The sequence below is a fragment of the Buteo buteo genome, chromosome 9, assembly GCF_964188355.1.
Source record: "Buteo buteo chromosome 9, bButBut1.hap1.1, whole genome shotgun sequence".
Classification (NCBI taxonomy): Eukaryota; Metazoa; Chordata; class Aves; order Accipitriformes; family Accipitridae; genus Buteo; species Buteo buteo.
Window position 1 is genome coordinate 11,185,646 of NC_134179.1, and position 13,035 is coordinate 11,198,680.

Below are 13,035 nucleotides of genomic sequence, written 5' to 3' on the forward strand. Positions count from 1 at the left end.
CTTTCTGCCTTGGCATCACCCGCACCCAGCTGAGCAGCAGTGGGCTCGGCCAGACTCGTGGTTTGTGCCTGGTTTCACTGCGTCTTAGTTCGTGTCTGCTCCAATATCAGTCATCTTCAAATTTATATGACCCATTTTTACTGCACTGTAAAAACAGAAGCGATTAGTGGCAGTACACCCTGCCAGGGGTGGCAAAACCTCCAATCGCAGAGATACACATCAGCAAGGGGAAGTAGAATTCAAACTCCCTTTTAATTTGTGCTGAGACATTAACTGGGAATTATGAACCAGCACTATTTAATGAAATACATGTTCTTTAATAGATGGGGGGGGGGGTAGGGGTGTGTGCTCAATATGTAGGACAAAGTAAGTATCGTGTATCTGATTGAGTTAGTGACAAATTTAATCTAGTGTATTACACTGCTGATTCAACAGTCTTATTTATTTTTTTTATGATCAAAGTGACTTTGGCTTGACGTGATCTATTCAAAGCACTAAATGAGCTGTAGGCTGTATGGGTTTGACCCACTATTTCAACAGGGAAAGGAATTTAATTTGAGAAGAGTTGCAATGTACAGTATAGGAAATTTATTTTTTTCTACAGTGTGGGAAAGCTTTTCTGTCACACGTGAAATTTCCCCAAATATGATCCCCAAGCAGTAAGTAATAATTTGCAAAGATATTTCCCCAGAATATGAGCACTTACTACATAATTTGTGAAAACTTGTATTTTCCATGATATGTTCCAAACCCAAATCCAAAGGACAAATATCCTTTTTCCAGACATTTATCTCAATCAATAGATTTGATTGAACATTCTTCCAACATGAAGGTAAAAGACTATGTAAATACGTTAAGCATGGGCTGAATTTTAGTTTTGCCTTCGTGGGAAAAGCATCTTGCAACTTTATGAGTATTTTTAAAATTGAAAGTGTCCTGCATTAGTCCTAAGTCAGTCTCTGATTAAGGACTAGGAAAACTGATTTGGATCTTAAAGCAGTACGTGTCTACAATGGGTTGTCCTGTTCCTAGGAACTCCCTGTGAGATAGGTAGGATCTGAACACTTGGGGATTATGGACTGAGGCACCTTTACATGTCCAAAAGTCAGTTCTAGGCACAGTCACTCCAGGCGCGTTCACTTGTGGTTGCTGTACTACTATAGAGTTGAGCAAGAACATTTGCTGATGTGATTTGAAGAGAAAGTCAGTTCTGCTCGTAGTTTTAGTTGTATATGTGAACATTTATATATATGTGCAGAAAAATGGTTTTTAGATGAAATTTCTGTATTGATCAAAATGCCAGAGATTAGATCTGGCTGATGCTTACTCTGTAACTGCACAATGTGTTTATAGTATATACTTTTTTTTCAGCTTTCTATGTGTTATCTTGAGAACTCAGTTATGATAGAAGAGTCGCTGACTACTTTTTTTGACACTGTTGACTAGAGTTGTTAAATATCTTATGTGCTAACAAATTTTTTTTAATAAAAGAGTAAAATGTCACTTTTGGCAGTACTGCAACTATTGTTGCAGTAAGTATGGTGCTTAACAAATGTGCAGTCATAAGAGCTTTCAAAAAAAACCACTTTCAACTTTATTTTAATGTATTTGTTTTACGGTTCTGAAATGTGCTTAGTTGCCAGCTGAGGAAAGAAACTGGTAGGTGGCATCAGCAGTGGTTATTATTTGGGCTTTGACAAGAGCTAGTAGAGAAAAGTAGGAATTGACATTGCATAGTGAGCGTTTCTGAAACAAAATTGGCTATTGCAACATTGAACATGTTCAGTGGCAAATGCTTTGACGCTCAAGGGATCCTAGACTCTTTGGAGTTAATGGATGACTTGAAGAAAACCATCTAGAAAAAAAAAAATCACTACTACTTAAGTTTACAGGGAATTCTTTACCATAACATAAGAAACATTGTGTTCATGTTAAGAATAAGGCAGTAAAGATAAGGTGATTTTCTGAAAATAAGTTTACTGATTACTACTTACTTCCTCTGATTTTACTTTTCCAAACAGGTCTGCATTCCTCTGACTTCTACAATAGGAGATTTGTCTCACTTGTTAGTTCAAATTGAGGTCGTTTCCTTTCTCCGACTCTGCCTCCCTCTCTTTCTCTTTTCCATTCTGAAAGCTTCAAATCCAAGTGTGAGTCTATCCCATAATCTTTTTCTAACTGAAAGATCTAATCCTTTTGAGACCTGACCCTTTAATCTTGTATTCTTCTAAGACAGAGCAGTGACTTGCATGTTCATGCTTAAAGCATGCGTAAGCATTTTCATCAAAATATAAAATGTCCTCGGTAAGGATGATAACCAGCAAGCAAATCTGGAAGGTGACAAAAGGCTCATTTTGTTACTGGTATTTCTTGTAAGGAAAGCTGGTGTCTGTTCAGTAACCAGTCTGAAATAAAAGGCTGGTCTTTGATCATTTGTTGCCCTGGAGCAGTGTCCTGGTCACAAGATCATCAGTGCATTTGGTGTCCGTGGTTGAAGTTTTTGTGTTAGGTCAAAACCAGTTTAAGCTCAGGGGCAGATCAGCCTTAGAGGAAACGGTGTTGCTGCGTGCTGTGGCTCTTCTCTGTTCAGCTGAAAGTGATGCCCTCAGCTGCAGCAGCACTCAGGCATGTTTAGATGCCTTTTAGATAACACTCTTGATGTTTAGGTGACAATGATAAATGTTTCATTAAAATGTTGGCCAGGCAGCTCTAATTCTTTTTCAGTTATGGACTCTGGTTACCAAAGTCACACACCTGGGTAAGCCTGGTATAACACTATTGTTGAATCTTGGGCTTTTCCTTTTTCTCTGATCATGGGAAGCAGCCCTTGGAGTCAGGGTTCCTGGGAATTGTGGGTATTACTGAGAAATCCAGACTTTGCCTCTTAAAGCAATTTGAGTTAGTTTATAGAAAACCAAACCAGCGATATCAAGAGCTCTCTCCGCCTGTCTTCAGAGCAGGTAACAATTCCCTTTGTGGGGAATACAGAAACCAAATCCTTCTGCCCATCTCCAGTATCAAATGCCAGCTTGGTGCTCTGTTCAGTGCAGTTAACCCTTCATAGCATCCTTGTATCATTTACTAAAGGAAGTACTTCATTCAAACTTGAAAAAGCCCGTGGCCTTTTAATATCCTCCCTCTTTTCATCACACATATCCTGTGACTGTAGCACTTTTTTTGCTGTCCCATACAGTGTAAATTATTCCTGCGTGCTGTCTGTGGAGCAAGGCCTCTGGTCATGATATAAGAAATACTCTCAGCAAAACTCGGCCAGCCATGTCAGCTGCTTCTGCAAGCATCCTTTAACAAAGAGTGAAAATGAAACTTAGGGATATTGTGAGTCATTGAAGTGGAAGGACTCTTGTAACAAGCAGGTATGGGAACAGGAGGAGGCCAAGGTGGAAGAGATGTTAACTCACCTACCGCTTTCTAGCCTATGACGTGGTTTAGAGATGTATTAAATGCCTTTTTCTCTTCTGCCTGTTTGTAACAGTGGGACAAATAAATCCCAAACCACACCCTCCCCCCAACCCCCAGCCAAAAACAAACAAAAAGAAAACAAACCAAAAAGCAAAGCAGGCAGTTCCCATTACTACTATTCTAGCTCCATTTGCTGCCCAAGTGCTTTGGTCTACCAAATTCTGTTTGTCTGATAAGGATGGAACTTCCACTCTGCTGGAAGATTTCAGTTCCTGCCAGCGTTGGATGCCAAGTACTCCAGAAAAGGTTATCTCAGCTGTCTGAGAAAATGCCGTTTTCCTTGGAAAGTGCAGGCTGGCCCGGCTGTGCTGGCGGCTGTCAGCAGAGAGGCATGTAGCTCTGCCTGATAATTTTGCTGCTGCTGCTGTTGTGGAGCCTCATTGAAATGTGTTTATGCTACAGGAAAGGCAAGCTTATAATTTTCCTGAGCTCCTGGCACGTTTCCAGGAAGAAGTTTTGTGTCTCAACTGTTTCTGGAGTCAGTAGGTCGTAATTGCTGCTATTAGAAGAATGGGAGGAAAGGAGATTGCGTTTACTCTCCTGTCCCATGCTTTGAGATTTTTCTGTTAGTCTTTGTTAAGACTGGAAGTTTCTGTTGAGTTTGTGAGCAACGGTCTAGCTAAGACCAGTTCTCTGGTAAACTCTGGTGGAGGCCAGACAGCTGTTACCATCTAGGAAATACCAGTGGCTTGCTGGGGGTCATCTTCTGTGTAAGATTTCTCGCCGTATTTAGGGATTTGGGTAACACTTAACTGTAGCATGACAAATCTTGGTGCTACGATGCCTATTCTGGTACACCCGTAGAAGCTGGTGGATGGAGGAAGCATTGTGGCATGTCCTCCGGTGGGAGGTTTGCCAGCCAGGGCGGACAGGTTTCCTTCTTGGGTGCAATGTGATGCAAACAAAGTGGCGGAGGGTAAGTGATAGAGGTGTCCTGCTGTTTCTGTAGGTGAACATGAAAGCAGGGTTATTGATGAATGGCAGAAAGTAATGCAGATGGATTGGAACTGGTTGTCAGGCTTCACAAAACCCACAGAAATGGAGAATATAACCCTCCCGCAACAATTTATTACTACAGATCTTACGTTCATGTCCTAATTCACATGAAAAATGTTGTTCATAAACTTAATTTTGGTCCAGTTGTTTTTCCATTTTTTGCCAAAATTTTCTGTAGTGGAAAAAGCCCACAGCCTTCTTTTGACCATATCCACTTCCAGCAGCAAAAGGAAACCCAGCATTGCTGGAATTATTATCAAAATTCCTTTGTCTCCACAGGGCAGGAAGCCAGACTGCATTGTTTTAATGGCATTTTTCTAGCCTTAAACCTCCAAGGCTGTCTATATTTCTCACTTTTCTTCAGAAATCTCAGGATGCTGTCTGCATTTTGTTACAGCAGCTCCCTGACAGCTCATTTATACACTTAGTCTACCTTCCTTGCCCTTAGCACTACAGTATCTGAGCTCATCCCTGTGTAATAAAATAGTAGGTAGTCTAGTTTTGTTATCTTTTTAGCATGACTTGTGGTGGTCATATGTATGTAATATAATCTGATTTGTAATTCCTCTTTGACTGTTTTACTTGTAGTTTTCCTTCAGTTTGTAGTTACAGTCACGTCTGTCTCATTGCCCAGAACTCTGGGAATAATTATGTCTTTTTGTCTTCATTCTAGAAAGTCTCAGGAGATACAGTCCTAGTTTGCAGCTGCTGGGAGAGAAAAACGTTGGTATTTTATTTTTCTAGAATTTATTATATTTCACAACAGTATTATATTTCAGTTTCAGTATTAGTATTAATCAGATAGACACGATAACTGTGACTGTACCACACCACCTGCTCAGGAAATGCTCAGCTAAGGAGCAAAGATCTCTCTTCTGTCTTTTTGTCTGCTGAAGTAGCAAATTTTTAGTTTTTGTAATCCTATAAAAGAAGCCTTCAGAATGTGGCCAGAATGAAATCCTAATAACTCTGAGGCAGGTAGTGAATGAAAAGACTCTCACCTCACACGCATGTGTGCACAGAAACACGTGCAGTCTTAATTTTTGAGGTCTGTCTCATTATTCTGTGTGCACTGTGTAGTGTAAGAGGGACCTGATGCTGAACGGGGCAAGAAAGGGGCCTCAGGAGGTCGCACAGCCCCTCTCCTTATGCCGGGGGCAGAAGGATTAGTAATGAATCGCTCTGTGTAGATCTCAGCCTGAAGGACATGACAGTTTCCAAAGCCTTTGTAACCAAAAGCCTTTCTCAGTTATTTGTATGTTTAGGGAGAGGAAATACGTAAATTGCTTTCCCATTAGTGAAGTAACCAGGAAATAAACAGAAGAGACCTTGTTTAAAATATTTGTTTTGTTCTGATGATGTAGATAAGCAGCTGGGAGAGCTCTCAAGTTTGGCTGCTTCGTGAGTCACTCAAAGCTTTGTCTGGATGTTGAAGCCCCTTGTGCAACTGAACAAAGTACTATATCCCTGCAGGTGAATGCAGATGATTTAAAGAATTGCGGAATTATAGCAACTGTTTATTTACCATTTTCAGGTTCTAGAGTACTTCCTATATTTGACTGATTTCATCCCTCTTGAATTAAGTGGTACTTGAAACATAAAAGGAGAAGGGGCAGGGGCAGCCAACAGCAGCATGGCATCATTTCATGTGTTTAAGAGACAGCTCAGAGTGAGACATGCAGGTTCAGAAATGGCCTTGTTGGGTGGTCGATGACCATGTTGGCAACAAAGATGTATAGGCGGTTCTGCAAAAGACAGTATTCTTTATTTAGAGCTGCTTGGAGATATATTTGAATCTTTCTTCTAAATGTTTTGGAAGTGTAGTAAAGTGAAAGCACTTCATTAACCTCTTCGATTAGGAAGATGATCACATCATTAAAGCCCAAGGATTAGCTTCACTAATACTGGTAAAAAGCCGCATCAGTGGAGGGGCTGCCAGCAGGGCAGGCAGTAGCATCCTAAGGAAACTGCCACATCTGCTGTCCCGGGACCAACGCAACCTATATGGGATCACTGGAGAAATCTTTTATGCTGACCAGTAAATGGGCAGCTGGTTATTGAGTATGCTGACTTAGGAAGTCTCAGGTGATTTTGCTACAAAGACATTGCAGATACATGACTAGCAGAAAGGGAGAGAGAGCCCAAGGGGCTCAGCTGCCATTTGCTGGGTCTGGAAGATACATCGTTACATAATCATTAAGTTGATAGCTTTAAAGCAGATAAATGTGTATAGTGCAGCCTATCAGTAACAGTATGTGCTGTGCTTTGTTACCTGTGTTTGAGATTACTTTTAAATTATTAGTGGCTTAATCAGCATCATGTTAATATTATAGCAGCATATTATGATTGCAGTGAAAGAACTGTGAAAAGGGATTGAGAAACCAGAAAACTGTGTTTATGTGGTGCATTTGGTTTCCTCTGAAGCCCTGATAAAACATAGGTTCTCCTGTTTTGTGCCTCTCACAAGTGTTATTGTTCTGAGTCACTTAATTATGTGGTTTTATATCTGTATACTTTCACAAAATAAAACACAGTCTTTGATTAATTCTAAGACCCAGCAGCAGTTTAGGATACAGCCATAGAGATCTTGGGGAAGGCAGGAAAAGGCAATGGGACAGGAAAAAATCTGGGCTCAGGGTAGAGAGAACCATATGTCTGACCACGTGAATGGGGAAATATGCAAAATGTGCCTAAACCCTGTCCCTGGGAAGGCTTGGATGCCTAAACATGCAGCGTGGCAGGGTTCAGGCATGCAGCACCTGAGTCCCCACTGCCTGGCTGTCACTGCCTCGGCTGTGGTTCTGAAGAAGCAATGGCTGCTAAGAGTCTTACTGGAATAATTGTATAATCTCAGCATCATATCAGGACCCCAGATATACTAGGTCAGATCTCAGAAATTAAGTAAATGAAGAGTTGAAGCTCGGGCAGGATCCTGCACTGGGTAGGTGCCTGGGCTGCTCTGGTACAGGCATCTCTAATCCCCTGAGGTCAGGTTTGAGGTATCTAGAACATGCAGGATACATCTGCAGAGTTTTCCAGAGTACTGAAGTAGTTTAGTAAGGTGCTGATTTCAACCGGAGCTGGACATTTAGACTGATTCCTAATCTCTGAGATCCCTTTTGGGGCTTTCTGCTCCCAGGGATTTTGTCTGGAGACATGGATGCTTCAGCTGAGGAGGAAGCAGCCCAGGCTCTTGTGTTACGTGGCCTGGCATGCAGACTATTGGGGATGTGAGTGCCTACAGATAGTGACATACTTGCACTGACAGATTTTTGGCTTAAAAGCCATGTCATTTGAATACTTCTTTTTATTACTCCCTTCCACAATCGGCCCCCAAAAGTCTTACAGAAGAGATGGAGGCTATGCAGACAGCCTTATCCTCTGCTATCGTGTAGCTGCCAGCATGTAATGGATAGTTAATTTTTCCTCAGAATTAGGTTCTGTGCTGAGATTGCCAGTGCAGTAATTTTACAAAATGGTCATCTTTCCTGCTTCAAATGTGACCAGGCTCAGTAGGGACAGGAAGGTGTTATTTTATGATGACTCTTTAATGGGCTGTGGGAAGCAAGAGGGTGGGTTCAGTCTCGAGGACATACTTAATCTTGCAACATCTTTTATTACATTTAATAGCCTGTCCTACATCTTAATCACTCTGTGTAGAGAAATTAATCCAAAAAACCCTTCTGTCGTGATAATTTTAAATCTTCACTGTATCTGCCCACATTAGCCTGTCTTCCTCCGGCAGTTCCCCAGCTTCTGCTCTTGCCTGATCCCGGGAGTGCTCCTCATCACTCATTCATAGAGATGGATAATTGTATAAATCTAGCTTCTGTTTCCCTTGGAGACCTGCTGGTTTTGTAGTTTTCCCTGCTGTGTTTCCCAGTAAATATCTATCCTTTACTAAGACACTCGGGATTTTGGGGAGGACGTTCTCCCACTTCTTTTTGGCTAGGCAGAGGTGGTGACCTGCTGTAGTTGGTGCCTCCTGCTGATGCTCTGCCTCTGGGAGGAGATGCCGCACTGCTGCCAAGTGCTTGTTGCTGCAGGGACAGGCTGCTCGGATGGTATCTCAGCCAGGCAGGCAGCCTACCCTGGGCCAGAGGATGCCTGCAGCCATGTGGAAACACGTGGATGTTTTGATGTCTTTGTTTCTAGAGGCGAGGGTGTCCCCCTTCACTTTCTCTTTCTACTTAGCGATCAGGTCAGGCCCTCCTGGCAGCGGGCGCTGTGTGTAGCTGCAGGCTCTGTGATGCTTTCCCATCCAGTGCTACCCGGCACGCCTCGTGCATGAGGCAGGGGTGCGTAGCTGCAGGGAGACTGACAGACAGGTGTGAAATTCAAAATTAGATCTTGTGCTTGTTAGAAAGTATGACTCATTATTCCAATAGGAAACTGTATATTGGCAGAGCTTTTAACACGGCTAGTGAGACGTTCTGAGTTTAAGAGTGAACATAAAAGACTCCTGACCCTCTCAGCAGCTTTTCCTCTGCCCCTGAGACAGCAGAATCTCACAGATAATGGCTGAATTAAATCCTGCTATCTTCTTGGGTTAGTATTACGTGATACCTTTCCCCTGAAGACTGGGTGTGCCGGCATTGTTCTGCACGTGGGAGATGCTGTTGCCACCCTGGCTCTCCAGCAGGGCTTAGGCAAGGCTTTGTGCTGCTGTCTGCACACTGCAGTTCACTGCGGGATGCTTCTATTGCAGGAAATGGAGCAGAAGCAGGATCAGAAGGGAGCCAAGGAGCTAGAAATAGAACCTGAGAGAGTGGCCTTACTGCCCCACTTGCTTTCGTAGCACTGCCTGCTGCCCAAATATCTCTTGAAGCTGTGATCGTATGGTTGTCCAGGTTCTCCCAGGTGAGTCTACCTCACTGGAGGCCTCTCCAAGTAGGGGGAGATGTAAGGGGTCAGGAAGGGACTCCCTGACACAACTTGCTGGGTGCCGTAGTCTGCAGCCTATAGACGGTAGGATGCAGCCTGCTGCCAGACGCTTGCAGTCTGTGGTGTCCAATTTATTTAATGGTGTATGCAGCTACGGCATCCTTCCCAGCCTTTGTCTCTCTATCCAAACTTGCCCCACATAAACACAGAATGTGAACTGTTGGTTTCACCTGCAAGGAGATGCCTTACCCAGGAGGAAGAGTATGGGTTGGTTGTTCCTTCAGATATTCATGTGGCTATCGATCTTTGTTGTGAGTTTTGGCATCTGTTCTGTAGTTGTAGCAAGAAAAAGTGTGTGTGCTGTTGTTCAGTGGCTTCAGTGATGTGAAAGCTTCTATTTCTGCTTTCTCAGGAACATCATTTGAATTTGGTTTTGAGTCACACAAATAGTCACCCATGAAAAGGGAGTTTAGAGGTTGGATAACTGCCTCCTAACAAGGCATTAGACGAGCACAAAAATGATTCATAGATTTGATTTGATTCAGAACTCCTGGAGATGTAGTTTTCCATTTTGGCCTACATTGCAGTCTTCCAAGTGGAAGCCAATATAATTATTAACTAGAGCTTGCTGTACCAATACTAAAAGTCTCAAACAAACTAACTTTTCTGCACTATGCTTCTTCAACATCTGATGATTGGAGCCTGTGAAATACAATTCTACCTGATAAGAAAGGTGGCTGTGAGCATCTGTGGGGAGTTGCAGAGATGATGAGGGACCTTTAGCGCATGTATTCAGCACCTCAGTCAGTTTGACCCTCTGGTCCTCTCCTTTTTGCACTAATATTGCTGTTGTTGGGAAGCTTTATATATTCATGTATTGTTTTTTTCATTTTGTTGTACCACAAATGGTCATTTAACATGGGCAGAGCAGAACTGGGAGAAGCTGGAGGTGGCTGTGGGGGTGCATGGGGCCATATAGGTGTACATGGCTTCACACTGGCCATGTGTTTTGCAGGGGACCCAGGGCCTTTTCAGCAAGGGACCACTTAAGAGATGCAAATCAACATGATCAGGAGGCACTGATGTAAGGTAAAAATGTCTTTTTTGTAGATTTCTTTCTATGAAACAGTAGTGAAACCCTCCCTTATTTATCTCTCTGAGCCAGCGCTCACATCTACCTTCTTCCCTAAGCAAAGCTATTCTCAGGCTTGCCTCTTCCAGCCTTCCATTTGATTTTGCACAGGAGCCCCCTGAACACCCCTTCTCTCCTTTTGCTGCACTTCCAGTTGGGGGATGTGCCTGCAGTTGGGGCACACTCCTAATGAGCAAATGAGAGCGCGGTGGCATAGGGACAAACCCAAGCAGTTAAGTAAGTGGAGCTGATAAGGATTTTACCAATCATAAACCACACAAAATCAATACTAGAACAAGCTAACAGTCAGTGAGAAAGGTTTTAGCAATAGCGTAATGGGTTTGATTTTCTCAGTTTTCATCAATAACGTGGCAAATGCATTTAGCACAGGCTGAAGCAGAGCTAACAGGATATCAAGCAGGCCAGCAAGAAAAGCTTTGCCATTGTCACCTCTAGCACGAAAAAACCCCAAACAAACCAAGGTATTACAACAGACCATTAGCGTGACAGTGTTATCCAGCTGTTAGCAAGAATGTTATGAGTAGCTTCAGAGAAGTAGGAAACAAAAGCTTACCTCGTCTGACATCTGATATCATTTTTAGGTACTCCTGTAGTCGAATCCTTTTTCTCTGAGAGTTTTTTAAACTCTTTTTTTAAGCTTTTTTTTGGTAGCTGAATTTAACTGGAAATTTTGTGGCACCCTAAAGCTAAACATGCAACAAAACCTCCAACAAATGCAAACCTAAATCACTTCTTAAGTGGAAGCCAACCCTATATTTTTAGTAGGCTGTGTCACAGGCAGCATTTGGATGACCTCAGGTGTTCCTTGGGTGTCCGCAGCAAGAGTGAAACCCCTGGGTGCTGCTGCAGCAGAACAATGCCTACACCTTACCACAGGCAAGCATGTGCACAGCAGCCTGGTCGGCCCAGACCTGCTTACCACAACTGCGTAATCCACAGTGCCAAAGTGGCACTTAAATCCAGACAAATGCAAACACATTGGCAATCTGAGTCAGACAGCATCGAGGAATCGTTAAAGGCATAGCCAGGGCCTTCTCAAGATAACAAGAAATATTTTTTCTTGTACTAAATAGATAATCTGTGATTAAAAGGTGCTGCAACTGAGAAAACACTTTTTATATGAAATTTGTGTAAAAACATCTGATTACAGAGATAACGTAATTAGCACATGTCTGTGTGTAATGTGTGCTGAAAAGGGGAAACATGGCACATGTTGCCTGAGAAATAAAACTAAGTGGCAGGGGTATCATTGCATTCTGGATGTTTGAATTAGCATATGTAAGCTTTTCCCTTTGCTAGGATTCAGTTTTGAAATACTCAGTGAGCTAGCTAAGCTTAGTTAATTATATTTTTAATTACAGCGAGAAGTCAAGAAGTGCTGAAATCCGTAATCACAAGAAATCTCAGCTTGGGGTGGGACAATTTCAGACAACAGCAATATTGAGAAATGTGAACCCTATCTTAATGGTAATGCTATGGTGTTCGCTGTCCCAAAACTTTTTGAGAATATGTGCCTTAGTGGTAAATAGCTCCTAAACATTTTGGTGAGCTTAATAAAATTTTGCCTTAGGCAAACGTCTTTCTGTCTACATGATAGCACTAATCCTAAAGTCTCTGTGTTACAGCGGAATTCAGCTGCACTTTAATAAGTTCTCCAGCAGTTATTTAATAGGAGTGTTATGCAAGATGTGCAATCGTAATAGAAAATCATAGAAGACAGGGTTAAAAATGACCTTCGGAGGTCGTCTAACCCTGCTGCTGAGAAGCTGGACACTGCCAGCGTAAACACTGAGCAGCTTCACCAATTCAGAGATGCAGGTCATGTAAATTTGCGTCAGTGTAAATCCAACTGTGATTTTATATTTTTTTTTCTTATATTCGAACAGGGTAGCTGAAAGGGGATAGATTGCAGTAATAACATATTTCAGCCATGAATATTAATATTGAAGTAATTAAATCAGATGACTGGGAATTACAGGACAGGGAAATACTTTGAGTGTCATTGAATCTGCTCCACAGTTAGCATAGAAACCCTTTCATAAACGTATGGAGCTGTCAGTTAATTACAGGGGGGTTTAAAGTAGCCCTTGCACAGCCTTGTTTTTCATCATCCATTTATTGAAAGTTTATTTCATTTTCATTGCGGGATGCTGGGTGTGGATTTGAATGACCAAAATCCGATTTGATGTGCAATTATTATATTCCTGCCAACACAGTGCAGGAAGAGCAGCATAACAAATGACTTTCCCTGCTGAAGTTGAATATACCTTAACTGAACCTTCATAGTCATACATCAAAGTATCACTACACATAACATGCTAAATTCTTTGCTGAGGTAAGTTGTTGGCAATTTCCCTCATTTATACTGTAGGTGTTTAAAATATGCGTATTTGGATGTGACAGCTCTCCAGATTCTGGTGACCTCCTTTAGGAACATGAATACCAAATAGAGCTGAGCCAGTGGAAGCAGAAAATGTTGATGTTAACAGAACCAAGGTGATGTCTGCATTATCATGAAATCG

The 13,035-nt window shown here is 42.2% G+C and overlaps 1 protein-coding gene across 5 annotated transcripts in view; it reads left to right on the forward strand.

Annotated features, from left to right (window-relative positions):
* CCDC85A (coiled-coil domain containing 85A) overlaps positions 1-13,035 on the forward strand; it is an 83,084-nt gene that overhangs the window by 46,107 nt on the left and 23,942 nt on the right. The window contains exon 3 of one of the 5 annotated variants that reach the window (XM_075035385.1): positions 10,376-10,449. The exons of the other annotated variants lie outside the window; for them this stretch is intronic. Coding sequence (XP_074891486.1) covers positions 10,376-10,410 — 35 coding nt within the window. The 3' untranslated portion in view covers positions 10,411-10,449. The remainder of the gene's footprint in view (positions 1-10,375; positions 10,450-13,035) is intronic. 5 annotated transcript variants of the gene reach the window in all.